The sequence below is a fragment of the Anomaloglossus baeobatrachus genome, chromosome 12 (genome assembly GCF_048569485.1).
Source record: "Anomaloglossus baeobatrachus isolate aAnoBae1 chromosome 12, aAnoBae1.hap1, whole genome shotgun sequence".
In the NCBI taxonomy this organism is placed as follows: Eukaryota; Metazoa; Chordata; class Amphibia; order Anura; family Aromobatidae; genus Anomaloglossus; species Anomaloglossus baeobatrachus.
This window is the reverse complement of record NC_134364.1, coordinates 108,378,801-108,406,369: the sequence shown is the minus strand read 5'-3', so window position 1 is coordinate 108,406,369 and position 27,569 is coordinate 108,378,801. Positions and strand designations below refer to the sequence as shown.

Here is a 27,569-nt window from a genome sequence, read left to right as displayed (position 1 = left end):
AAGGGTAATATCGTTTGTTGCCCACAAGAGGTCACTGTTGGCTTTCTTATGTTTTCCTCATACATCTAAACAGTATTTCTGTGGGTTGGAGCCTGTTGCTTTAAGGAAAAGATACTTCCTTGGACTGCCCCTTTTCCCTTCCCTTACTGAGTTGGAAACGCAGATGTCTTGGTGCCTCCATAGGATTCAGAGGTGCTATAGCTGGCTCCAGTACCTTTTCTTCAATCGTTCCTCCTGACTAGTGGATCCCGGTAGGAATCATTGTACTAGACTACATATTTGTGTTGGAATATGTGTACAGTTGTTATGAAGGCACTGTGAAGTGGCAGTGGCTCTACTCAGATTACATAGGCCGTGATACATGCAGAGCAGGTGTAGGGCAGCTTCAGCAGTGTAAATGTTGTGTTCAGTCATATGCATTGCTCTCTATGTTATGCAGATTCTGTAAATACCAGTACTACTATGTATGTCATTCTGTTATTTGTGATATGCCTGTACTGATATGGATTTGTATCTTTTGTTATAGTTTTTAACAATCAATCATCCATTTCTTATGATCATCCACCTATCCATCATCATTTAATAAATAAAGACTTAAAGGCAACACAGTCTGTTTATTGAAACATTGGATGAAGGTTAGCTGTATGCCGGAGTCCACACAGCTCACACGTGGACGAAGGCAGAACACTAGCACTCAGTTAAACCAGCACCTTGCCATTATGCTAAGTGCACACCAATTTCTATTCAGCTCCCAGCAGTTAGGCAACAAAAAGATGCATGAGATAGGTAGAGAAACCCCATTGACAGAGCCGAGTGGAAGAGAAGAAAGTGACCTTTCGACACATCATCATCAGAAGCACAAGAATCATTTGCGGTTTTTAGCCCCTCAGAAAGAAAAGTAAAGTCACTTTATAACCCAGTTTTGAAAACATTTAGTATCTTACGCTCTTGTTTTTTATTTGCATTTAACATTGCTCATTTTCAAGAATGTCTTCTAGTCTAAAATTCTGATTTGAAATATAGAAAACAAAAACAAACAATACATGTTTAATAACAATAGATAAACACAAATTACCATCTTGGAAAAAATTATATATATCGCTTATGTAATGAATGGTTTAACCTTCTATAGGTCACAGAGAATACAGATTAGTGGATGGACCCAATAGTTGCTCGGGACATTTGGAAGCCTTGCATGGTGATGAATGGGGATCGGTCTGCGAAATTGATGCAGAATTAAAAACAGCCAATATCTTCTGCAAAGAGCATCAATGTGGAGAAGCCGTGCCATCGTTAATAAACTATCCAAGAAGAGAAGCAAGAATATGGACAGAAGAAATCCACTGTATTGGAAATGAGTCCAGGTTATTAGACTGTGCAAGAAAACCTGGAGAAAAGAGAACCTGCAGCAATCAGTATCCTCCTGCTATTCAATGTAAAGGTATGTGATAACGTTTATAATGCAATCCAATAATCAACTCATTAATGACAGAGACAGTATCAAGGTGCAGACCCAACTTATTTTAAATTATTTTAAATAAAATGTTTGCAATGTAATAATAATAAAAAAATGTGCCCATTACGTCTAACTGACATCTGCCATACATTTAAGCACAAGTCGGAAGCCAGGGATGAACCGAGCTCACAGAGTGCAATTGCCTACTACCAGTTCATAATGGCTGAGTTTTACAGCCAGGACCTACCTCTAACAATTTTGGGTGGTGCAAAGCTCCACCTAAGATGATTAACCTTTTAAATGCCGCAGTCAAACTCTGAGAATGGCATTAACAGTTCACCGGCTGCGTTGCATCATTCTCCTGTAACTCCATTGCAGATTGCTAGGACAACAGGGGATCAGTAGAAGACTCTCATGCTTGTCATTGTGGAGCTTCCTTGCATGTGGCCAGGGTTCAAAGAATTCCATGTACTTTTTTATGTCTGGTGTAAGGATTTGGGCACACCTGGCTGCTTAGCAAGGCAGACACAGGAATAATTTTCATTGAAATATTCCACTGGTTTATTTAGTCTTCATATGCCAGAACAAAAAAAAAAATAAAACCAACTAACACAGGCTTTCTGGCATAAAGAAAACAGACAGCTCTTAATTGTCCATCCAATGCTGGGCCTGCCTGCTCAGGTTAAAGGTATGAACACAGCTCTAGGAAGCCTGCCCATCTCCCTACACAGAACATTGTTACGGGGGCTGTCTAATTATAAAAACCAAAGGGATATCAGACAGTCAGGGTCCACCGTGCAAAGTCTCTGCTGCAGACTATGGCAGAGGATAAGGGGTATCTTGTACTACGGAAGCAGAACTGACACTGATACGTCTCAGTGACACTAGAGCCAATCACGTTGTGTACTGTTAAAATCACAGCGACTACCGTATTTAGCATTAACGTAAAAGGGATAGGTTAATGAGTGAGGAAGAGTATATAAGTGTGCCGCTGTAAATAGTAATAGCACAAGTGCAGAGTGCAATACCTCTGTTAAACTCACAGAGGCATATAGTTAGGAAATAAAGCAATTCCTCCCTTACTCGAAGGGTGTGTGGTATGGTCTCCGTTACTGGTCACAGACAAAAGAGGTGAGTGTGAAATGTCACCTACCTAGGTCCGTTCCTTTACTGGTGCCAGGAGACGGACAGCAGTGTAAGCCGCACAAAGCTCCTACCTGCGTTCGCTCCACTAGTGTGCGAGGACACAAACCACTAGATATGGCACCTGCCTAGGTCCGCTCCACTAGTGGTGCAAAAGAGACGGACAGCAGCACAAGCAGCACAAAGCTCCTACCTGCGTTCGCTCCACTAGTGTGCGAGGACACAAACCACTAGATATGGCACCTGCCTAGGTCCGCTCTACTAGTGGTGCAAAAGAGACGGACAGCAGCACAAGCCGCACAAAGCTCCTACCTATGTTCGCTCCCCTAGTGTTCAAGGATACGAACAACTGCCAGACGCAGTATAAGGAATGTTACCCTAGCGGCAACGTCCACCTACGAGTAGAATCACAAGGCCCAGCCGGACCATGTGCCTCAGGCACCTGCCTATGTCCGCTCCACTAAGATGTAAGGATAAGGACTGCAGCCAAAGCTGTAAGTTACAAGAACGATAGCCTGCCGGTAGCGCTCACCTAGCATAGACAGAGAGATGCCTAGAGGGACGTGCACAGAGCGTCTACTCTCATGCATGAATCAAGAGGACTGAGCGCCGGGCGGCGTGCGTCAGGGTCTTATATAGACTCTGTGCCTCATCCAAGAAGGAGGACAACAGAGCCAATCCACTGCCAAAATGACAGCAATGACGTCACGCTGGCCTATCACCGAGCAAAGCGTCACAAGCACATGACCAGCGACCAATCGGCATAGAAGATGTCAAAGACATGTGACCATGTGTCACAAGCACATGACCAGCGGCCAATAAGCTTAGAAGGTGTCAGAGACATGTGACCTCATGTCAGTGATGATGTCACCCGCACATGTGCAATGGCTCCAAGATAGGACTTAGTCTCCAGCGCTTGCACATGTGCAGTAGCAAGAAATCTGAACATAGTCTCCAGTGCCACAGCAATCGTAACAGTACCTCCCATCAAGGGCCCCCCTCCTGGCGAGGCAGGTAATCGGCAACTAAGTTGGGAGTGTTACGGGGGGACCGGCAGATTAGGACCAGGGGTATATATCCCAATCGCCAGTCGGGGCCCACCGTGCTCCAGATGGTAATGGAGCTGCTTGCACCCTGTGGGTTAGGCGGAGACTATATAGCTGGATGGCTGTGAGATAACTCAAGGAACCGGTCACGTGTGTAGGGACACGTCAGACCGGACGACAACCCAGTTAGCGTTTCGGTGGCGGAAGCTACTCCGACCACATGTGTAACAACACGTCAGGCCGGATGGTAACCAGTTAGCGTTGACCGAGAAGACCGCTGCGACAGCGCCCTGTCGGCCACGTGTGTAAGACACGTCAGGCCGAGCGGTCCTCCGATTAGCGTTTCTGGCCACCACTCGACTGGCCACGTGTGTAAAGGACACGTCAGACCAGGTTGTCACACCAGTAGCATTTGACTGGGAAGCCAAGGAGGATAATAGGGTTCACACACCCAATCCAGGAACACCCTGTTAACTTCACAGGGGTTCTGGGGTGCGCTGTCCGTGCGCGTAGAGGGCACAACCAGACAGGTGGCGCAGCAGGTACACTGTCCGTGTGCGTAGAGGGCACTCTCGGACAGGTGACGCAACAGGTATTCTGTCCGTGTGCATGGGAGGCATAACTGAACAGGTGACGCAGAAGCCGCAGCCCAGTTAACTCAACTGGACTGCTCTAGCACAACAGGAACGGTAGCAAGGAAGCACGGCGCCTGACCCTCATGTGCTCAGCCACGAATCTTGGCATGACAGGCACCGTTCGCCTAGCCCTACCTACCGCTTCCAACAAGGCTTATGCCACCAAGAACTCTAAATGAAGGCTGCGCACCTCCATGTTGTCTCCAGCCCCTTTTATAACCTGGGTCCGCCCCAAACCCAGAGTGGAACCACCAAGGTCCAATAGCAGAGTGCCATGTCATCAGTGACATCACATGCAACCTATCCAGAACCGCCATGTTATTGATGACCTCATGGCAGCCACGCCCCAAACACTTCACCAGTCATCGTCTGACGACCAATGGTGAGGTGCCAGATCATAGGGGTGGGTCTCTGCGAGCCAGTCCGGAGTTGCCACATCATCAGGACACCTGACACCCTCTGCCCTATCAGGGCCTGCCACCTCACGGACATGCTCAGTAAGGTCCTTACCGGACCTAGCCTCTGATGCACTAAGTGCCTGAGCATGCTCAGTAGCCTGAGCAACAGGCTCAGAAAGCAGACTATCAGTTTGAGCATGCTCAGTAGGCACATCCCAGAACTTAGACACAGCACGAAGTCCAAGTACCTGTGCAAAGAGGCTGTTAGGGTTAATTGTGGGAGCATGCTCAGTAGCCTGAACTGAGGACTTAGTCTCAGACATAACACAATCAGGCTGAGCATGCTCACTAGGCAAAACACCGAGCTTAGACTCTTGCTGGGGTAAATCGGCGCACGCATGCGCACTAGCCACCTCTCCACACTTAGACGTGGTGGAAGGAGCAGCCAACTGGATGACCCGAGGCATGGCCAAGAACGGCAGCCGGCACCTGGGCGCAACAGGAACCGCAGCAGGCTGTTTGCTTCTATGGCGGCGCCGGTTCGTAACAGTACCCCCCCCTTGCGGCCCTCCCACTCGAATGGTCTATAGTCGCCACAGATACCACTGAGCGATGGGCGGAAGATGGAAACATGCAGTGGGAGCTACAAGACTCGCTCCACTGCGTAATCACCCCAGACGACCAGTCGATATGTGGGGAATGCCGCTTCAACCAAGGAATATCCAGCAGAATATCATCTGCACCTTTAGGGAGAACCAGAAATGAAATGATCTCCCTATGCCCAGATGACATGGCAAGGGTAATAAGCACTGTGCGCTGGTAAATTACCTTGGGCAACAAGGACCCATCCACCACACGGACTCTCACTGGCCTTGGCATTTGCACCAGCGGGATGGCATGCCGCCGGGCAAAAGAGGAGGAGATGAAACTATCCCCAGCACCTGTGTCCAGACTTGCCCTTGTGGACCATGTTGACCCTTAAAGGAAATGGACGCGGGAAATGTCACTCTAATGGATGACGCAGAGTCCAGTCTACCTCCAGCTATGGTCACCAATCGCGGTCGCTTACCCTGACGCTTTCGGCAACGGTTGGCATAATGACCATACTGCCCACAAGCGAAACAGGAAATGGCCTTGCGACTCGAAAACCTAGCAACACCAACCCTAGCGATGTCCATAGCGACAGAGATGTCCTCTAAGGGAGGTGCAGTAGGAGAGACCACTACAGTGGCTGAACGACCCTCTGACCTGCGCTCCAGCTGACGTTCGGAGGTCCGCAGGTCAATGCGGGTAGCCAGAATCATCAAGCCCTCAAGGGTAGTTGGTACCTCACGCGACACTAATGCATCCTTCACGTGCAAGACTAATCCCCTCCAGAACAGTGGAATAAGAGTCCTCACTGACCACCCCAGTTCTGCAGCAAGTGTCCTGAAACTCACAGCATATTGACTTGAGGAAGTGCGCCCCTGCTCCAAAGTCAGTAGCTGTAGGGCCGAGTCGTGAGTGACCTAAGGCCCCAGGAACACTTGTTGCAAGGACTCCAAAAACTCCTTAGAGTCCTGTAGTACGGGGTCATTCCTCTCCCAAAATGGTGTAGCCCACTCCAGTGCTCTATCAGAGAGCAAGGAGATGATAAACCCCACCTTCGACCTCTCTGTAGCAAACCGTGCAGCCAACAGCTCTAGATGGACTGAGCACTGGTTCACGAATCCCCTACATGCCTTGCTGTTCCCCGTAAACTTGTTGGGCAGCGAGAGGTGAGGGAGGGTTGGAGTAGGCTTGGTGACGGACACCATTGCAGCCGCTTGAGCCACCACATCATCCATATCAGCAGCAAAAGCAGACTTCTCCAGAGACCTCACTCTGGCATCAAGCTGCAGTATGAACTGACGTAGCTGCTCCATCTCCGCCATGCCAGCCAGACCCTGGCGCAGTCTTACTGTTACGGGGAGACCGGCAGATTAGAACCAGGGGTATATATCCCAATCGCCAGTCGGGGCCCACCGTGCTCCAGATGGTAATGGAGCTGCTGGCACCCTGTGGGTTAGGCGGAGACTATAGAGCTGGATGGCTCTGAGATAACTCAAGGAACCGGTCACGTGTGTAGGGACACGTCAGACCAGACGACAACCCAGTTAGCGTTTCGGTGGAGCGGACGCTACTCCGACCACGTGTGTAACAACACGTCAGGCCGGATGGTAACCAGTTAGCGTTGACCGAGAAGACCGCTGCAACAGCGCCCTGTCGGCCACGTGTGTAAGACACGTCAGGCCGAGCAGTCCTGTGATTAGCGTTTCTGGCCACCACTCGACTGGCCACGTGTGTAAAGGACACGTCAGACCAGGTAGTCACACCAGTAGCATTTGACTGGGAAGCCGAGGAGGATAATAGGGTTCACACACCCAATCCAGGAACACCCTGTTAACTTCACAGGGGTTCTGGAGTGCACTGTCCGTGCGCGTAGAGGGCACAACCGGACAGGTGGCGCAGCAGGTACACTGTCTGTGTGCGTAGAGGGCACTCTCGGACAGGTGACGCAACAGGTATTCTGTCCGTGTGCGTAGGAGGCACAACTGAACAGGTGACGCAACAGCCGCAGCCCAGTTAATGCCACTGGACTGCTCTAGCACGACAGGAACGGTAGCAAGGAAGCACGGCGCCTGGCCCTCATGTGCTGAGCCACGAATCTTGGCGTGACAGGCACCGTTCGCCTAGCCCTACCTACCGCTTCCAACAAGGCTTATGCCACCATGAACTCTAAATGAAGACTGCGCACCTCTATGTTGTCTCCAGCCCCTTTTATAACCTGGGTCCACCCCAAACCCAGGGTGGAACCACCAAGGTCCAATAGCAGAGTGCCATGTCATCAGTGACGTCACATGCGACCTATCCGGAACCGCCACGTCATTGATGACCTCATGGCAGCCACGCCCCAAACACTTCACCAGTCATCGTCTGACGACCAATGGTGAGGTGCCAGATCATAGGGGCGGGCCTCTGTGAGCCAGTCCGGAGTTGCCACGTCATCAGGACACCTGACACCCTCTGCTCTATCAGGGCCTGCCACCTCACGGGCATACTCAGTGAGGTCCTTACCGGACCTAGCCTCTGATGCACTAAGTGCCTGAGCATGCTCACTAGCCTGAGCAACAGGCTCAGAAAGCAGACTATCAGTTTGAGCATGCTCAGTAGGCACATCCCAGAACTTAGACACAGCACGAAGTCCAAGTACCTGTGCAAAGAGGCTGTTAGGGTTAATTGTGGGAACATGCTCAGTAGCCTGAACTGAGGACTTAGTCTCAGATATAACACAATCAGGCTGAGCATGCTCACTAGGCAAAACACTGGGCTTAGACTCTGGCTGGGGTAAATCGGCGCACGCATGCGCACTAGCCGCTTCTCCACACTTAGATGTGGTGGAAGGAGCAGCCGACTGGATGACCCGAGGCACGGCCAAGAATGGCAGCCGGTGCCTGGGCGCAACAGGAACCGCAGCAGGCTGCTTGCGGCAATGGCGGCGCCGGTTCGTAACAGGGAGCATGGACAGCCTCCTCAGGCTCCCAAGAGCGATGTGCCGGGCCGTAGCCCTCCCAATCTATCAAGAAGCCAGAGAGCAAAAGAGAAGGGTGTTCAATACTGCGCCAAAAGATCACTGGGACAGATGTTTAGATTAATGTATCTTTATTTTCATCCAGGTCTACGCGTTTCTGGAGCCACTGCCCCCTTCCTCAGGATCGTCAGGAAAGACAAACATCAAATCTGTCCTGGTGGAAACCAGCATACAGATAAATAGACAATAATGTCTATTTATCTGTATGCTGGTTTCCACCAGGACAGATTTGATGTTTGTCTTTCCTGACGGTCCTGAGGAAGGGGGCAGTGGCTCCAGAAACGCGTAGACCTGGATGAAAATAAAGATACATTAATCTAAACATCTGTCCCAGTGATCTTTTGGCGCAGTATTGAACACCCTTCTCTTTAGCTCTCTGGTATCTGCCGTCTTGGGTGGCTGCAGCCTTTGATCATATTCTACATGCGATTACAGTGGTTGTGACTTTCACAACAACATCTGGTGAGTAGTTTCACCCTCCTCCCACCCCTCACATACTGGGGTAAGACCCTATATGCGCTTTCTTTCCACAGCTTTCTCGTCTGAATCTATCAAGAAGAACCTGCGCCCTTGAACCATCTTAGAACTAACTATGGCTCGTACCTCATAGCTAGAGCGAGAGGAATCAGAGGCAGGAGAGTGCACTTCACGAGCGTGAGGTAAAATAGCCGGCTTTAACAGTGAGACATGGAATTTCTCATGGATCCTAAGATGGACGGGTAACTTCAATTGGTAGACTACATGATTTACCTGTCGAAGAACCTCATAAGGACCCAGGAAGCGAGGAGCAAATTTGACAGAGCTCACTCAAAGTTTCACGTGTTTTGCAGAGAGCCACACAAAGTCCCCCGGAGAAAAGACAGGAGCCGGGCGACGAAACCGATCGGACACCGTCTTCATACGGTCCTTAGCTGCTTGGATCGACTCTTGAGTCCGATCCCAAACCTCTCTGGCATTAGTTGCCCAGTCGGCCACAAGAGGAGGAGGTGCAGCAGTGGAAAACGGTACCGGTACCCTATGGTGTTGCCCATTATTGAGTACGAACGGTGTCTGCCTAGTGGCCTCAGCCAGTGAATTGTTAAGGGCAAATTCTGCCCAGGGTAGGAGGGAGGACCAGTTATCGTGGTTCTCAGCAACAAAGTGTCGAAGGTATATAATCATGGATTGATTGGTACGCTCAACCAAACCATTGGTCTCCGGATGGTATGCCGAAGAGAGATTCAACTCAATTTGCAGAAGGCTACAAAGTTCTCGCCAGAAACGGGAAGCAAATTGTGGGCCTCTATCACAAATGATACGATCTGGCATCCCGTGAAGCCTAAAGACATGCTTGAGGAATAGTTTGGCTAGTACCCTGAAAGTTGGGATTCTCGATAACGGTACGAATTGAACCATCCGGGAGAAATGGTCCGTAATGACCCACACAAATCGAAGTCCCTGTGAACACGGAAGATCACCCACAAAGTCCATGCCTACCACCTCCCATGGTCTATCTGGCACTGGTAAAGATGCAAGAGCCCAGCCGGTCTCTGCCGTAACGGACGGTTGCGAGCACACGAGTAGCAGGAACCGATATATCTCTTGACGTGACTGGTTAAGTGTGGCCACCAATACCACCTCTCGAGTAACTCTCGTGTCCGTCTAATACCAAAATGCCCACGCATCTTTGAGGTGTGGGCCCACGACAGTATATCATTCTGTTGATCAGGCGGAACAAAGGTCTTGCCCGGTGGGATTTGGTCTAACGTCACAGGGGAGAGTGTATGAAAAACCCTGGAGGGAAGGATAAGACGAGTTTCGTCAATCTCTTCCTGGGTAGAAACCATAAAGCGAGACATGGCGTCTGCCTTGTTATTCTTACTTCCAGACAGATAGTTGATGGAGAAGTGAAAGCGGGAGAAAAACAAGGACCAGCGGGCTTGGCGAGGATTCAGACGCTGAGCGGTTTGAAAGTATGTCAGATTCTTATGGTCTGTCTAGACCTGGAAAGGATGTTTCGCTCCTTCTAGCAAGTGACACCACTCCTCCAAGGCTAATCTCAGGGCGAGCAGTTCCCTATCCCCAATGGTATAGTTTCTCTCTGCTGGTGAAAAGGTTTTAGCAAAGAAGAAACACGGCCTTTATCTACCTACACCGTTCTTTTGATACAAGACCACACCAGCACTCACTGAAGAGGCATCAACCTCCAAGAGGAAGGGTTTATTCTCATCGGGTCTTTGAAGAACGGGAGCAGTTGAAAAGTGTCTTTTTACTGCCTCAAAAGCCTGGGATGTCTCAGTAGACCAGACTTTTGGATTAGCACCTTTCTTAGTCAAGGCCACCAAAGGGGCCACCAAAGTGGAGAAATGGGGTATGAACTGGCGGTAATAATTTATGAATCCTAAGAAGCATTGCACCGCCTTCAAGGAATGAGGTTCGGACCATTCCAGGACAGCAGAGAGCTTCGCAGGATCCATAGCCAGCCCCTCTTGTGAGATAATGTAACCCAAAAAAGGCAAGGATCACTGCTCGAATACACACTTTTCGAGTTTAGCAAACAATGAGTGCTCCCTTAAACGGGAAAGGACATGAACGACATCCTGACGATGAGTCTCCAGATCAGGAGAAAAAATCAGGATGTCGTCCAGATACACCACGACGGAGGATAACAGTAAATCCCTGAACACATCATTTACGAAGTCCTGAAATACTGCGGGTGCATTACATAAACCAAAAGGCATGACGAGGTATTCATAGTGACCGTCTCGGGTGTTAAAAGCGGTCTTCCATTCGTCACCCTCTCGAATTCGTACCAAGTTATACGAACCCCGCAGATCCAACTTCGTAAAAACCTGAGCTCCCCTCAGTCTGTCAAAGAGCTCCAAAATTAAAGGTAACGGGTATTTGTTCTTTATTGTGATTGCGTTGAGACCTCTGTAATCTATGCAGGGACGCAAATCACCCTCTTTCTTCCGAACAAAGAAAAACCCAGCTCCCGCGGGAGAGACAGACTTACGAATGAACCCCTTCTCTAAACTCTCTCATATATAGGTCGACATGGCCTCCGACTCAGGTATTGACAGGGGGTAAACCCTGCCCTTAGGTGGAATCGAACCTGGGATAAGGTCTATGGCACAGTCATACGGCCTATGGGGTGGAAGAACCTCAGCACCCTGTTTGGAGAACACGTCAGCGAAATCCAAATAGGGTGTAGGTATGGGAGAGAGATCAGTTGATGCAACCGCAACGACCTTAGGTGGTAAGGGAAGACATCGGGACTGACATTTCAAACCGCAACTAATAATGCTGTCGGACTCCCAGTCAATTAGAGGAGCATGAGTCCGAAGCCATGGGAGACTCAGAAGAACGTCGTCTATACCCTTAGGCAAAACAAGAAAAGAAATCTCCTCTATGTGACTCTGAGACAGGGAAAGGCGCAAGGGAACTGTCCTCAATGTAATGGAGTCACACAACATAGTCCCATTAACAACACGGACAGGAATAGGCGCCTTTAACATGATAGAGGGAATATTGTGTCTCTTTACAAATCCTGAGGACACAAAAGTCCCGTCAGCTCCGGAATCCACAAAAGCCATAATAGGCCATGTATTCTCAGAGAATGAGAGCTGACCTGGGATACTACACTTAGAGGGTGCAGAAGACGTCTCTAGTAACCCCCCTCTAATGGTTACTAGGCCTGGGAGTTTCCCTGACGGCTAGGACACTTGTTGGCATAGTGCCCAGCTTGACGACATACGTAACATATAGGAGGACCAGACTTGCGTAGTCTGGAGGACGTATGACCTAACTCCATAGGAGTGGGAGATGTTTCAGATGCTGAGGAAGATGGTGGTGGACCCTCAACAACTGGAATAGCCCGATGCTTAGGGCGTGAGGAAGAGACCTCGAGTCTACGTTCCCTATGGCGTACGTCGATCCTCGTTGATACTGTGATCAAGTCCTGCAGAGAAGCAGGGACCTCACGAGTAGCAGGGGCATCCTTGACATAGCCTGCCAACCCTCTCCAGAAGATAGGAATCAACACCTTCTCTGGCCAGTCTAGTTCTGCCAGCAGAGTTCTAAAAGCAATGGCATAAGAACTAGTGGATAACGAACCCTGATATAGATCTAACAGTCTCAGGGCCGCATCATGGGTAACCTGCGGACCCATGAATACCGCTTTAAGAGCATCAAGAAAGTCTTGATGTCTCAGAGTAACCACATCAGAGCGCTCCCATAAGGGAGTCACCCATTCTAAGGCTTTGTCCTGAAGTAAGGAGATGATAAAGCCTACTCTGGACCTCTCCGTAGAGAAGCGAGAAGAGTTGACCTCTAGGTGTATCTGACACTGACTAATGAAACCACGACATGATCTGGCATCGCCAGAATATCTGTTTGGCAGAGCAAGTCGAAGATCATATGCAGATGTCACCATGGTCTGAGGTTTATCCTCTATACTCTTGAGCCGCGACTCAAGTACTTGTATGTAACGGTGTAACTGCTGATATTCTGCCATAACTGCCAGACCCTTGGCTCAGTCCTAATGTTACGGGGGCTGTCTGATTATAAAAACCAAAGGGATATCAGACAGTCAGGGTCCACCGTGCAAAGTCTCTGCTGCAGACTATGGCAGAGGATAAGGGGTATCTTGTACTACGGAAGCAGTACTGACACTGATACGTCTCAGTGACACTAGAGCCAGTCACGGCATGTAGTGTTAAAGTCACAGCGACTACCGTATTTAGCATTAACATAAAAGGGATATGTTAATGACTGAGGAAGAGTATATAAGTGTGCCGCTGTAAATAGTAGCACAAGTGCAGAGTGCAATACCTCTGTTAAACTCACAGAGGCATATAGTTAGGAAATAAAGCAATTCCTCCCTTACTCGGAGGGTGTGTGGTATGGTCTCTGTTAATGATCACAGAGACAAAAGCAGTGAATGTGAAATGGCACCTATCTAGGTCCGTTCCTCCAGTGGTGCCAGGAGACGGACAGCAGCGTAAGCCGCACAAAGCTCCTACCTGCGTTCGCTCCACTAGTGTGCGAGGACACGAACCACTAGATATGGCACCTGCCTAGGTCCACTATACTAGTGGTGCAAAAGAGATGGACATTAGCACAAGCCGCAAAAAGCTCCTACCTATTTTCGCTCCCCTAGTGTGCGAGGATACGAACAACTGCCAGACGCAGTATAAGGACCGTTACCCTAGCGGCAACGTCCACCTACGAGTAAAATTACAAGGCCCAGCCGGATCATGTGCCTCAGGCACCTGCCTATGTCCGCTCCACTAAGATGTAAGGATACGGACCGCAGCCAAAGCAGTAAGGTACAAGAACGATACCCTGCCGGTAGCGCTCACCTAGCATAGACAGAGAGATGCCTAGAGGGACGTGCACAGAGCGTCTACTCTCATACATGAACCAAGAGGACTGAGCGCCGGGCGGCGTGCGTCAGGGTCTTATGTAGATTCTGTGCCTCATCCAAGATGGAGGACACCAGAGCCAATCCGCTGCCAGAACGACAGCAATGACGTCACGCTGGCCTATCACCGAGCAAAGTGTCACAAGCACATGACCAGCGACCAATCGGCATAGAAGGTGTCAGAGACATGTGACCACGTGTCACAAGCACATGACCAGTGGCCAATCAGCTTAGAAGGTGTCAGAGACATGTGACCTCGTGTCAGCGATGATGTCACCCGCACATGTGCAATGGCTCCAAGATAGGACTTAGTCTCCAGCGCTTGCACATGTGCAGTAGCAAGAAATCCGAACATAGTCTCCAGTGTTTGCACATGTGCAGTAGCAAGAAATCCGAACATAGTCTCCAGTGCTCGCACATGTGCAGTAGCAAGAAATCCGAACATAGTCTCCAGTGCCACAGCAACCGTAACCCACTGAGTGAATCCAGAGACCTTCATTTTACTTCTTGGACCCCACTCTGGGGTGGAGATATGTGAACAGCCATCCCACCCAACTCTTCAGCCCTTATCATGCAGGAGTAACCCTATCAACATCTAACATGTTGGAGCATTTTTCTGAGTTCACATCATTGAGGGTGCAAACCTAAGTGACACATATCTCACCTCCAGGATTGTGACCATCTTACACCAGCATCATTGTGTTATTGCTGTATAGAGCACACACCAAGAGACAATGACAAGAACTACTAAGTACAGTAAAATGTAAAACAAAACTTTAAAAAATTGGTTTAAATGCCCTCCTTTCCTTCCTATTAAAAATAAAGCAGATAAAAACCTTAATAGGTTGTACTACTGTGTTCAAAAATGTGTGATTTATCCAAATATAAAACTAATGAAACCAATTGGTAAACACCATATAGGGGAAAAATACAAGTGCGCAAAATTAAGTCTATCTATCTCAAAATAGTACCAATAGCAACGTCTCACCCAACAAAAAACAAGCCATCATAAGCGCCATCAGCCGAAAAAATGAAAACATTGCCGGTCTTGTAAAGTAACAACATAATCCAAAGATTTGTTTCATCTCTAAAATAATAGAAAAACTAGACATGTTTGGTATCAAAGTAGTCACAATGATAAGGAGAATCATATTGCATGGTGCACTTTACCACAAATTGTATGCTGTAAAAATAATTCCAAAAAATAAAGTAAAAATTTAGTTTTCTTCACAATTTCACCGCACTTAGGATTTTAGTCCCATTTTCCAGTAAATTATGTGCTAAAATGAATGGTGTCATTCAAAAACATAACTTGTCCCAGAAAAGAACAATTCATCACACGTCTATGTGGACAGAAAAATAAAAAAGCTATGCCTCTGAAAAGTAAGGGAGGAAAAAATGAAAAAAACGAAATTGGAAATTGGCCATCTTGGGAGGGGGGGTTCAGGAGGACCTATTCCAAATTTTGTAGATGATAAACCGGCTATATCCTGATAAAGTGAATGACAGAAAAAAGAATCGTTTTTATATTTTGAATATCAAATTACTGTTGCTTTTTATTTTTTTTATATAACTAATTTCAAAGATAATAAGTTCTTTACATCATGTTTTAACTTATTTTGACCTTTTTAGGTTTATTTAATGACTACAGACTTGTGAACGGCAGTCAGCATTGTTCTGGTAGAGCGGAGGTTTTATATGAAGGCCGATGGATGGCGATGTGCAGTGTTTATTGGGGTCTACGAGAGGCTAATGTTCTCTGCAGGCAAATGAAATGTGGCACTGTTGTCTCCGTGGCAGGTGGAGGACATTTTGGGAATTATATTACAACTACATACAGATTCCATTGCACAGGTACAGAATACCACCTGGAGGACTGTAATAGAACTGCACTTGGAAATAAAAAATGTCAGTCCTGGGACACTGCTGGGGTAATATGCACAGGTAAGAGTCATTCTGCAAATTTAAAATTAAATTTATAAGCGGTATTATACAGTATAAATTAATCTGAAATAAAAATCATTGAGAATCAACTCACTGTACCAAGATGTATACAATCTCAGCTGGATATAAAATTCGGATAGTCTAATCTCAAATGTGGTGCACGGAATGATGGAGAACTGTATCCTCCACTATTCGATGTCCGACGGATAATGATGTATCCGAGACATCCGATAGCCGACGGCTAAATTGATATCCGCTCCGATACCTTCATTTTCATTTCTCACTTCCTGACACCTTTTTCCAGCCAATGAGCACATCTGACATTGCTTGCCCTCACAGTAACGCCGCAGCCATCTTTGTTGTGGTATTACTTTGTTTGGCTTGGCCGCACAGCGTCATAGGGGCTATATAAGGCTGACACCATTTTGTGTGCACACATTCATTCCTGAGCTGCCGGTGTAGTGAGACTGTACTGTGTGCGGGAGAGCGTTTTTCCAGCCAACTAATACTAGTCCTTCTAAGGGCTGAAGCTATTTAGCATTAGCTGCTAGCGGCTGTGTAAATCATAGAAACAGGTATAGGGACAGTGCGGTGCATTCTATGAGATTGTGTTCCTGCTGCAGAATCCAAAATAGTCCTTGTAAGGACTGAAGACAGTGTCCACTGTGTGTTAGCAGCTGTGTATATCATAGAACTGCTGCAAAAAAAAAATCCTCATATTAGTGCTGCATATGGTCTGTTCCTGCAGTGCATGATATAGGGACACCTAGGGACAGCTTACTCACAGGCAGGGAGAGATTTAAAGCTGTCCTAACATCTGCTACTAATAATCAACAATCTCAGCACTGCTACATCCCTTGTCTGTTATACTAGCAATAGGAATTACAACTTGCAAAAAAGGTCCCAAAATTGTAAAAACAATGGGTTCAGGTGTAGTGTAGTGCCTGTCAGTCACCATCTCAAATCATAGTCTCAGTGTTACCCAATTTTTGTTAATACTTGGAGTCAGGGTCACTACTTGTGCCTCAAGTCCAGTACCTTCCTAGCAACAAGCTAGCATACTTTGGGGGGCTTCATATCTTACAGAACCTACCTAGTGGCCTGCTGCAACTAACACACTGTCTCAGTGTTACCCAATTTTTATTAATACTCAGTGTCAGGGTCAGTAATTGTGCCTCAAGGCCAGTACCTTCCTATCAGCCACCTAGTGTAATTTTGTGGGCTTCATATTTTATAGAACCTACCTAGTGGCTTGCTCTTACTAAAACACAGTCTGAGTGCCAAAAACCAATACTAAAATAAAAGTGTTGTCAAACCCTGTTTTCTGTTGGGGCTGAAAGACATTCACAACATCTTTGTGGACTCCTCCAAGTGATATTATGTCCAATAAAGGTACCTTTTGGTTTTTAGACTTACAGAAACAGCTATCGTGAGAAACTATTAACGCAAGTTTAACAACCCGGCATAAGTGTTGTTCTACTGCCTGTATAAAAGGTCACGTTAAAGTATTCACATTCAATAATAAAAACAAAAAAATGGGAAAAATAGGGGGTAAGGGCCGTGGACAAGGAGGTAGTGACAGTGGTGGTCACCCAAGCAGTGTGATCGAGACAAAGAAAAAGGTTCCTGCTTTATCTACCTCTGCCTTCCTATCCGAATTTTCTTGTCCAAAGCACTCTTGCACCCTGAACAGCGTGAACAGGTAACGAGTTGGCTAGCAGAAAATGCTTCCAGTTACTTGCCGAGTAGCAAATCCCAAGGGCCCACACAGACAGACTTGAGTAGCCCAGAGGCTGGGCAGTCGGATACTCAGCCTGGTCCTCCTTCCTCTCAATATCAGTATTCTAAGGAAACATGACAACAAAGCAGGTTACTCCGAGGAACTGTTTATGGGACCCTTTGACCTTTCTTGCCTCTCACCGCGCAACACCACCAACGCAGGTGAGGCCGTGGTGTGCAGTGATGCACAGATCTTTGAGCACCCAAGGCCAGAAGAAAGCCATGTTGTTGGCTGTGACATTCTAGGCAATCAGGTGGAAGTGTTGGAGGATGATGAGACACAGTTGGCCTCAGGTTAGCCTGAAACCTCCATTCCCGAAGATGTTGACCTTCAGGAATTGGAAGACGACCAGATCGATGATGAGGTCACTGATCCAACATGGACGGTTGGCATGGATTGCGAGAGCAGCAGTGCAGAGGAGCATGTGACCATAGCCTGCAAAAAAACTGTAAGACATAGGGTTTTGACCACTGCTAGAGTTCAACCAACTGTGCACATGACACCACCACCTGTGGCATCTCAGAGTCCAAGGGTCCGTGCACCACATGGACCATCTCATAATCCAAGTGTCCATGCTGCAATTGTGTGGGAGTTTTTTTTTAAGAGTCCTTCGGACAAAACGGTTGCCATTTGTCAAATCTGTCAGACCAAGCCCAGCAGAGGCAAAAATACTTCCATCTTGGGCACCTCCAGCATGAGAAACCATATGTTAGCCAAGCACCACTACGTGGTTGACAGCTCTAAGTAAAAAACACGATTTCCTGACTCCATGCACTGCCACTTCCCCTGGGCTGCCTGCTTCCCAAACTGGTGTGCAAAAAGGTGCTGCCTCCTTCTCCCAACCTGATGTTGGCCAAACTCGATCATCAACAACATCAGCTTCGATGTCCCAGTGTTCCGTTCAGTTGTCCTTACCACAGACCTTCGAAAAGAAGTGAAAATACCCCGTTACGCACCCAAGGGCAGAAACCATAACTGCACATATTGCACGATTGATAGCCCTTGAGATGTTGCCATAATAAGCTTGTGGGAACAGAGGCTTTCTGCGACCTTATGGCGGTGTTAGAACATCGGTACTCTCTGCCTAGCTGTCACTATTTTTCTCGTTGTGCCATCCCTGCGCTCCACAATCACATGTCTATAAACATCAAACGGGCTCTCACCAACGCCATAACAGGGAAGATCCACTTAACCACAGACACGTGGACAAGCGGAAGTGGACAGGGACGCTACATCTCACTGATGATGTCGCGGGCGGAGGAGGGGACGCTGCGCTCTCCCACTGCTCGGGTCTGGCTGCCGCTGCTGCTGCGGCCTCTGCTGCTCGGTGGCTCGAGCGGTGGGCCGGATCCCGGGGACTTGAGCGGCGCTCCTCGCCCGTGAGTGAAAAGGGGATTGGTTTTGGGGATTTATTGTTGTCCGTGACGCCACCCACGGTTGTGGTGATTGTGTGGACACCACCGCTGCTCTGTATGGGGATCCCGGGAGCGGTGACAGGGAGCAGCTTTGTTTTTATTTCTCCCCTCCGTGGGTAGGGGGTTGGTTGTCCCGGGGCCCGGTGATGGGGTAGGGATGGATGGCAGGCCGGGTGCGGGGCCTGGTGAGGTGCAGGGTCGCGGGGGCAGCGCTGTGCCGCACGGCATGGTGGTACTCACTCAGCCTGAGACGTTGACACAGTTCTCGGTAAAACACACGGCTGGAAAGACGGTTCCCACGGACGGCTGCTGTTGCTTTTCCCCGGTAGTTGGCGGTGACGGTCTCTGTCCCTGCACCTAGTGTAATGTTGGTAGCGATGGGTTCCCACCGGTAACCCGCTCCCCGACTTGGATATGGGCCGGAGGAGCCCCTCTTTGCCCGCAGGCGCTGGCCCTGAGAAACTGGTGCCTTGGCGGTGGCGGTGTCTCTCTCCTACGGTTGGACTGTTGCCTTCAATTGGGACTTAGTTGTTGGGAGACCCGGAGGTCCCCTTCACTGATGGATTTGGCAAATTCACGGCGACTCCTAGCCTTGCCGGGATCCGAAAGGCCCCTGCCAATGGTGCTGGCTTTTCCTTGTATACCGGTCCGGTACCGCCGGGCCACCACCCGTCCACGGTCCTTTCAGCAACCTCCGATCAGCCTCTCCTGCAGACGGTCACCACTGTCTGCTAACCTTGCTGTCTCAGTCCGGGGCACACACCCGGACCAACTTCAGGCTTTCCAAACTGTCACTTTCTCCTTCACTTCAACTCCTTTCACTTGCTCCTCTACCACTTCACTCTCTCCCTTCAACTGCAAACCTAATCTGCCTGGTTTTCCCGCCTCCAGGACTGTGAACTCCTCGGTGGGCGGAGCCAACCGCCTGGCCCACCCCCTAGTGTGGACATCAGCCCCTGGAGGAAGGCAACAAGGATTTCTGGTGTAGCTTTGGTGTACCTATCCGGGGTGTAGAGTGTGGTGGTGTCATTACCTGTGACCCCTGGCTTGCCCAGGGCGTCACAATGATACAACTGGGAGAACCTGGTGGCAGCTGGTGCAGAGTTTTTGGCACTCAGACTGTGTGTTAGTTGCAGCAAGCCACTAGGTAGGTTCTGTAAGATATGAAGCCCCCAAAACTATCCTAGGTTGCTTGTAGGAATGTACTGGCCTTGAGGCAGAGGTTGTGTCACTGACACCTAGTATTACTATAATTTGGCTAACACTCAGACTGTGAATTGAGATGGTGGCTGACAGGCACTACACTACACCTGAACCTGTTGTTTTTACAATTTTGGGACCTTTTATTTGCAAGTTGTAATACCTATTGCTAGTATAACAGACACAAGGGATGTAGCAGTGCTGAGATTGTTGATTATTAGTAGCAGAATGTCAGGACAGCTTTAAATCTCTCTGCCTACGAGTAAGCTGTCCCTATGTCACACACTGCAGGAACAGACCGTATGCAGCACTAATAAGAGGATTTTTTTGCAGCAGCAGCAGTTCTATGATTTACACAGCAGCTAGCACAGTGGACACTGTCTTCAGTCCTTACAAGGACTATTTTGGATTCTGCAGCAGGAACACTATCTCATAGAACAAACTGCACTGCCCCTATACCTGTTTCTATGATTTACACAGTCCCTAACAGCTAATGCTAAATATCTTCAGCCCTTAGAAGGACTATTATTAGCTGGCTGGAAAAACGCTGTCCTGCACACAGCATAGTCTAGCTAAACCGGTAGCTCAGGAATTAATGCGTGCAGACAAAATGGCGGCTGCCTTATATAGCCCCTATGACGCTGTGCAGCCAAGCCAATCACAGTAACATCACAACAAAGATGGCTGCGGCGTTACTGCGAGGGCGAGCAATGTCAGATGTGTTCATTGGCTGTAAAAAGGCGCCAGGAAGTCCAGAAACGAAAATGAAAGTATCGTAGCGAATACCATATTAACCATTGGATAACGAATACCTCAAATACCCCATTATCCGTCGGATACCGAATAGTGGCGAATACATTCGCTCATCCCTAGTCGTTACATATAACTTAGATCTTTTCATTCTTTCTCAATAACCGTTTTTTGCAAACTTTTGTCACCTGCAGCACAAAAACATCTACAGAATCTCCTTCAATCTTACCAAGGGTAAATTGCAAAAAGGTTTATTGATACTGACTAATTCTCTAGTTAACTGGTATCCACTACTAGTCTTCCATTCATTCAACCACTCACTCTACAATCTCTCATGAATGCAGCAGTCAGGCTCATCTTCTGTCCAGCTGCTACACAGATGGCTCTATCCTGTGCCAGTCATTACATTGGATGTATATATACAGTACTACATAATGCAATATAAACTTATCATTCTCACCCACAAACCTCTCCACACTAGTGCATTACTGTTCATTTTCTCTGTCATCTATCACCCTATGTTCTGTATGTAATGACCTAAGAGTAAGGGGTCTTTGCACGCTGCGACATCGCTAGCCGATGATAGCAATGACAAGCGCGATAGTCCCCGCCCCCGTTGCACATGTGATATCTTGTGATAGCTGCTGTAGCGAACATTATCACTACAGCAGCTTCACACGCACTTACCTGCCATGCGACGTCACTCTGGCCGGAAACCCGCCTCCTTCCTAAGGGTGCGGGTCGGGCGGCATCACAGTGACATCACACGGCAGGCGGCCAATAGAAGCGGAGGGGCGGAGATGAGCGGGACGTAAACATCCCGCCCACCTCCTTCCTTCCGCATAGCCGGTAGAGGCAGGTAAGGAGATGTTCCTCGCTCCTGCGGCTTCACACACAGTGATGTATGCTGCCACACGAACGAGGTACAACATCGTATCTCCTATTGGTGCGACGTTATGAAAATAACCGACGCTACACAGATCACCGATTTTCGACGCGGCGCATCTAGGCTTTACACGTTGCGACGTTGTTACCGACACTGGATGTGCGTCACTTTCGATTTGACCCCGACGATATCGCAGTAGCGATGTCGCAGCGTGCAAAGTACCCCTAACAGTCTCCATAATGCGAATCTCCTATTACCACTTCCACCACTTTCCGTGTGCTGCTCCAATTCTCTGGAATGCACTATCCTGGTCAATCAAGCCAATTAATTCCTATTATCCTTAGTTTTAAGCATGTTATAAAAAGACAGGCCTATCACATATCACCTCACTTATCTAACTTCTCAGCTCTTCCTACATTTATCCTGGACTTTTCATTCTTTTGTTTCCTACCCTCAAAGTATTGTTATGCTATTATGCTATGCCTGAGGAAGAGTCCTAAAGCAGTCTCATATGCTTGCTTTTTAGCATCCCCTTTTTGTTATCCATTAGTGCTAGAGGTGGGGAGACAGAAGGCGCAAATAGGGTCTTATCCGATAAACCAGAGACGACAGAAAGTTATGGTAACACTCACCTGATCAGGTTGTGCCAGTCACAACTCCTGAAATCGCATGTGAGTGTCAGCTTGGTTAGAAAGCAGCGGCCCCGTGAAACAGCAAAAATCATATATGAATAGGAAAACGGGTTTAAGCCGCGCTGAAAAACCACTGGTGCAGGATTAATAAAGAAGTTTCTTTTTTATTTCAGCATTTCCAACGCGTTTCAGAGACTGGAACCGTCTCCTTCCTCAGGGAAAAAAATGATGATTTCTTTTTTCCCTGAGGAAGGAGACGGTTCCAGTCTCTGAAACGCGTTGGAAATGCTGAAATAAAAAAGAAACTTCTTTATTAATCCTGCACCAGTGGTTTTTCAGCGCGGCTTAAACCCGTTTTCCTATTCATATATGATTTTTGTTATCCATTAGAAAATATAATTACAACATCATTATATTCTTTCCCCTATTGAGATCAATCAATCCTGTTGTAATTATTTTTTACTAGGCAATAGCTGATATTCTTTATGCATGAACCATCTAAATTGTAAACTGATGCAGAATATGTTGGCACTACATGAGTAAAATTATTATTCAGTTCTCTGGGTTTATAGCATTCATGCATAAGTAAGTAGGATGAGTTTCAGAGGAAAGCTGTCATTTAGAGGCTAAGACGATTTTACCAGGTACAAGAAAACCCTCAGCAGTTGCCGCACTACACACTGGGTGGATAGGAGCCACAATACACTGGAGGGCCCTGGCGCTAAGCAGAGGGGAGCAGAGTGACCACCTGCACTCACCTTAAGTACTCTGAACTCCCTGATGTCCCTATATGAGTTCCTTCACCCCATCGCCCAGGCCCTTGCTTGCACTAAACTCACCATTGCTAGCGAGCAGGCTGGCAAGAACACTAGTCTCACCTCTGCAATAAAGAAACACAATGGTAGGAAAACAGACGGGGAAAATAGACAGAAAAAGTAGACACACTCCAAGCAGCTATAATGCAGCTAACACCACAGCTGCAAAATGACGCAAAACAAAAGCTTCTTCCAGAGCCTGACTCCTTCCATAGTCGACCACTTAGAAATGAGGACTCAGAGTCTATCACCACCGTCAGATGATAAGATGTGTGACTTTATATACCAAAGGGTAGTGGTAACAAAAGAGCTGCACCTCGGATTAAAGATACAAACAGCAGGCAGACAGGAAAGAGTGCTTAACCCTTACAGCACTACAAGTAAGAGGTCACTCGTTTACCAGTCGTGGATCTGCAAGCACTAAGGCGTTGTGATCTTCTGATTCCAGACTCGCCCGGGATCTTCCTTGTGTGGGACACACGCATGACAAAAGCACAGCTGCTCATACAAGGGCCGGACCAGCATCAATCCGAGACTTCAGTTCTCCAACTGATTAATTGCTAAACTATTGTAAATATTTTCAATCGAAGATATCGTTATAGAAATCTTCTTTCCTAGACTAAAATCCTTTACATTGGGAAACATTTTCCCTAACAACCATTTTTGCTCGTCTTGAGTAAAAATGATAGACTTTATCTAACTTGGATATTAAGAGTGGATAATAAAGATAATAGAAAGGATAAGGACATCCCAATGGGCTATTTACAAGTGTCAAACAAATAGATTGGATGCTTTAATATGGTATAAGCCAAAATTCTAGCATTAGTTTCTGTGTCGTCAATGCAAATTAGGACTGATAGTCAACATTCTAAAGAAGAAGAGGACAAATCTGAAAATAAAAAAGAAATAATATGGTCAAAATAGCAATGACATTTATGGTAACTGAAAAGAAAATAGAGAAAATACAATAGATTCTGTTAGTAAACATGATTCTGTAATATTTGTAACTGCTATTGATATAAACATCTTAAGAATTAGGTAAATTTTTCTGTTTGTTTTTTTCATTTTTCCTGTTGATTTAACTGTATGATGTCTACTTTATTTGCAAAACAATTTGTAGTTTAGGGTGATACTATTCACTTTAACAGATAATACCATTCTGAAAGTGCAGTTTTAGCATCTGTGCTCTTTTAGAACCTGCCTGAATCTGTTGTCCTAGCAACAATTTGTATTCCAACACTATATATGAACACTTTTGCTCTGTGCATTTATCATCTTCCCACCCTCACGCTCAAAAGAGAGTATTTGATATACAACTGCATCTAAATTCTTGCTGGAGCAGCAGTTCAAAGCAGAATCTAAAAGATCATGTAGGCAGTAAAAACAGTTCTCAGAGAATGATTGTTATGATTGATAAAAAAAGCAAGTTGGGCAACAGATTTTGACTCTTAGGGGTACTTTGCACGCTGCGACATCGCTAGCGATCTCGTTAGCGATGTGAAATTTTAGATCGCAAGTGCGATCTTTCGAGATCGCACATGCGTAAAATGACCTATGTGCGATCTCAAAGATCGCACTTGCGATCTAGAATTTCACATCGCTAGCGATGTCGCAGCATGCAAAGTACCCCTTACATATCCAATTCTACAATTTTTATATCTGAATCAGTCTCAGTAGTATAGTTACTTGTAAATTTTATGAAATTGTTTCAATAAAACATTGCAATGAGATGTAATAAAGAACAATTAATAACCATAGGGAATGAAGAGACAGTGCGGCTGATGGATGGAGGAGATCGCTGTGCGGGAAAACTGGAGATTCTCCCAAATAATACATGGAGCAGAGCATGCAGTGACCAATGGGGCATCAACGAAACCCACGTTGTGTGCAGAGAATTACATTGTGGTCATGCGGATGGTTCATATATCAGAGAATCAACAGCAATCAATGGCCAAGTGTATCTCAGAGGAAAATGTCAGGGAAATGAGACCCAACTGTCAGATTGTTCTGTTACTGGATCATCTAATGGAAATACATCAACTGATCATCAGGGAAAGGAAATAGAAGTAATCTGCTCAGGTATAGTGGCTTTTTATAAATATTTGTCAGATGTCAATATACACACTATCTAGAGAAATGGAGATAGAGAGGTACAGTCATTAATTAATATACATATATGTTACCTCTACTGTAGAAAGTAAACAGTTGAGGCTGGTGAATGGTTCTGCTCGATGTGCGGGAAGAGTGGAGATTTATCATAATGGAAGATGGGGAACGATCTGCGATGACTCCTGGGATAAAGCAGATGCAGATGTTGTTTGTAAGCAGCTGGATTGTGGAGATGCTATAAATGCTACAACTGGAGCCTATTTTGGGAGCGGAACCGGGGACATCTGGCTGGACGACGTAGAGTGTGTAGGAAATGAGACACACATATGGGACTGTCCTTCTAAGCAATTTGGAGATCATAACTGTGGCCATAAAGAAGATGCTGGTGTGATATGTTCAGGTAAGAGAGTTCCCTATATTCTATAAATGCATTGTTTTACAGTACCAGCAGAATTCCTTATGTTCCAATGGGGCATATAGACATTTATAAACCCTTTACACTCAAGGACCCTTCTATGAGCAAGAATTTGAAAAGCTTGGCTCTATATTTCTTTGGCCTGTCCCATCATATAATACACAGTCAAATTACATCCATTGGGATTAATCACCCTAACTTGGGGTTGCTATTGTCCACAGGCAGACCTACACATACTTTGCGACTACACATACTTATACGAAGCTGTCTCATATAGACCTAGAGCTAGCCTACATTTTTTACAATGACTTAAAGAGATGCTTTCCTACCGGACACATTTTCTTTCAAACTGTTTAAAATGTATAAGACAAGGGTAATCTGATTTTACCCATTGATAACTTTAAGTCCACTACTGATACAATGAACTTGCTAAAGCAAATTAGGTGAAAAATGATGTTTAATTGTCACTTGCGCTTGAGGTGTAATCACTAGTGCAGAGTGAATATATTTGGCACTATTCATTATTGACGCAAATTTTAAGGTATTCGGGATGTCCATTACTCATTAAGCATTATAATATTGGCATTGTGAGTTTCGAGTCCCCTCCCAGCATGTTTGATGCCTGATTTTATGCCACTAAATATACAAGGATTGCATGCCAATCACAGTAATTCCATAGCCATCTTTGCTACTGGCATTACTGTGATTGGCAGGCACAGTGGAAAAAAAAATTAAGGTTGGTCATTAAAACAGGAGAACTATACTTACTGATTTCCCCATGGCTATCACACTGCTTCTGGGTCCAATCATTGAGCCTTTTGAATATTCACTACTTCCCCGTCCCAATCTCTGTAATGCTGTTTGTGATTGGTTGCAGTCCTGCTTCCCTCACCCCCCTTCATGATATAATCAGACGTTAACTACTCTATAGACCATCATAGCTAATTTGCTATGTGCATACAGTCTTTTTGCTGAGTTTTTAAGGAAACTAAGCAGAATCTCAAAGTTTATGAGGATATTTTTATTTTTGATTTAAAGAGTATTTTCTCAGTTTCCTCTAAGTTTCTGCTCCAAAATTCCTACGTGCATATGGCGACACTAATGAGTAAAAGACTCGCCCTGTGCCTACCCAATTCCTTGTTCCAGTGTCTTCATAAGAACTACTACACCCTAAGAGCTACTTCACACATAAGTGATTTTTCTCAAATACAAACAGTCAGAGTTTCATCAGTGTTTTTGATCAGAGTAACATCAGAGTTTGGTCGGTGTGTCAGTTTTTACCATCAGAGTTTGGTTGTTGTGTCGGTTTTTACCATCAGAGTTTGGTCGGTGTGTTGGTTTTTACCATCAGAGTGTGGTCGGTGTGTCTGTGTTTACCATCAGAGTTTGGTCAGTGTGTCTGTTTTTACCATCAGAGTTTGGTCAGTGTGTCAGTTTTTACCATCAGAGTTTGGTCGGTGTGTCGGTTTTTACCATCAGAGTTTGGTCGGTGTGTCGGTTTTTACCATCGAAGTTTAGTCGGTGTGTCTGTTTTTACCATCAGTGTTTGGTCGGTGTGTCTGTTTTTACCATCAGAGTTTGGTCAGTGTGTCTGTTTTTACCATCAGAGTTTGGTCAGTGTGTCTGTTTTTACCATCAGAGTTTGGTCGGTGTGTCTGTGTTTACCATCAGAGTTTGGTCGGTGTGTCGGTTTTTACCATCAAAGTTTGGTCGATGTGTCGGTTTTTACCATCAGAGTTTGGTCAGTGTGTCTGTTTTTACCATCAGAGTTTGGTCAGTGTGTCTGTTTTTACCATCAGAGTTTGGTCAGTGTGTCAGTTTTTACCATCAGAGTTTGGTTGTTGTGTCGGTTTTTACCATCAGAGTTTGGTCGGTGTGTTGGTTTTTACCATCAGAGTGTGGTCGGTGTGTCTGTTTTTACCATCAGAGTT

The 27,569-nt window shown here is 46.6% G+C and overlaps 1 protein-coding gene across 1 annotated transcript in view; it reads left to right on the top strand.

The window, feature by feature from the left end:
• LOC142257661 (scavenger receptor cysteine-rich type 1 protein M130-like) overlaps positions 1 to 27,569 on the top strand; it is a 198,761-nt gene that overhangs the window by 134,843 nt on the left and 36,349 nt on the right. The window contains exons 6-9 of the mRNA XM_075329798.1: positions 1,133 to 1,441; positions 15,325 to 15,636; positions 24,873 to 25,193; positions 25,309 to 25,623. Coding sequence (XP_075185913.1) covers positions 1,133 to 1,441; positions 15,325 to 15,636; positions 24,873 to 25,193; positions 25,309 to 25,623 — 1,257 coding nt within the window. The remainder of the gene's footprint in view (positions 1 to 1,132; positions 1,442 to 15,324; positions 15,637 to 24,872; positions 25,194 to 25,308; positions 25,624 to 27,569) is intronic.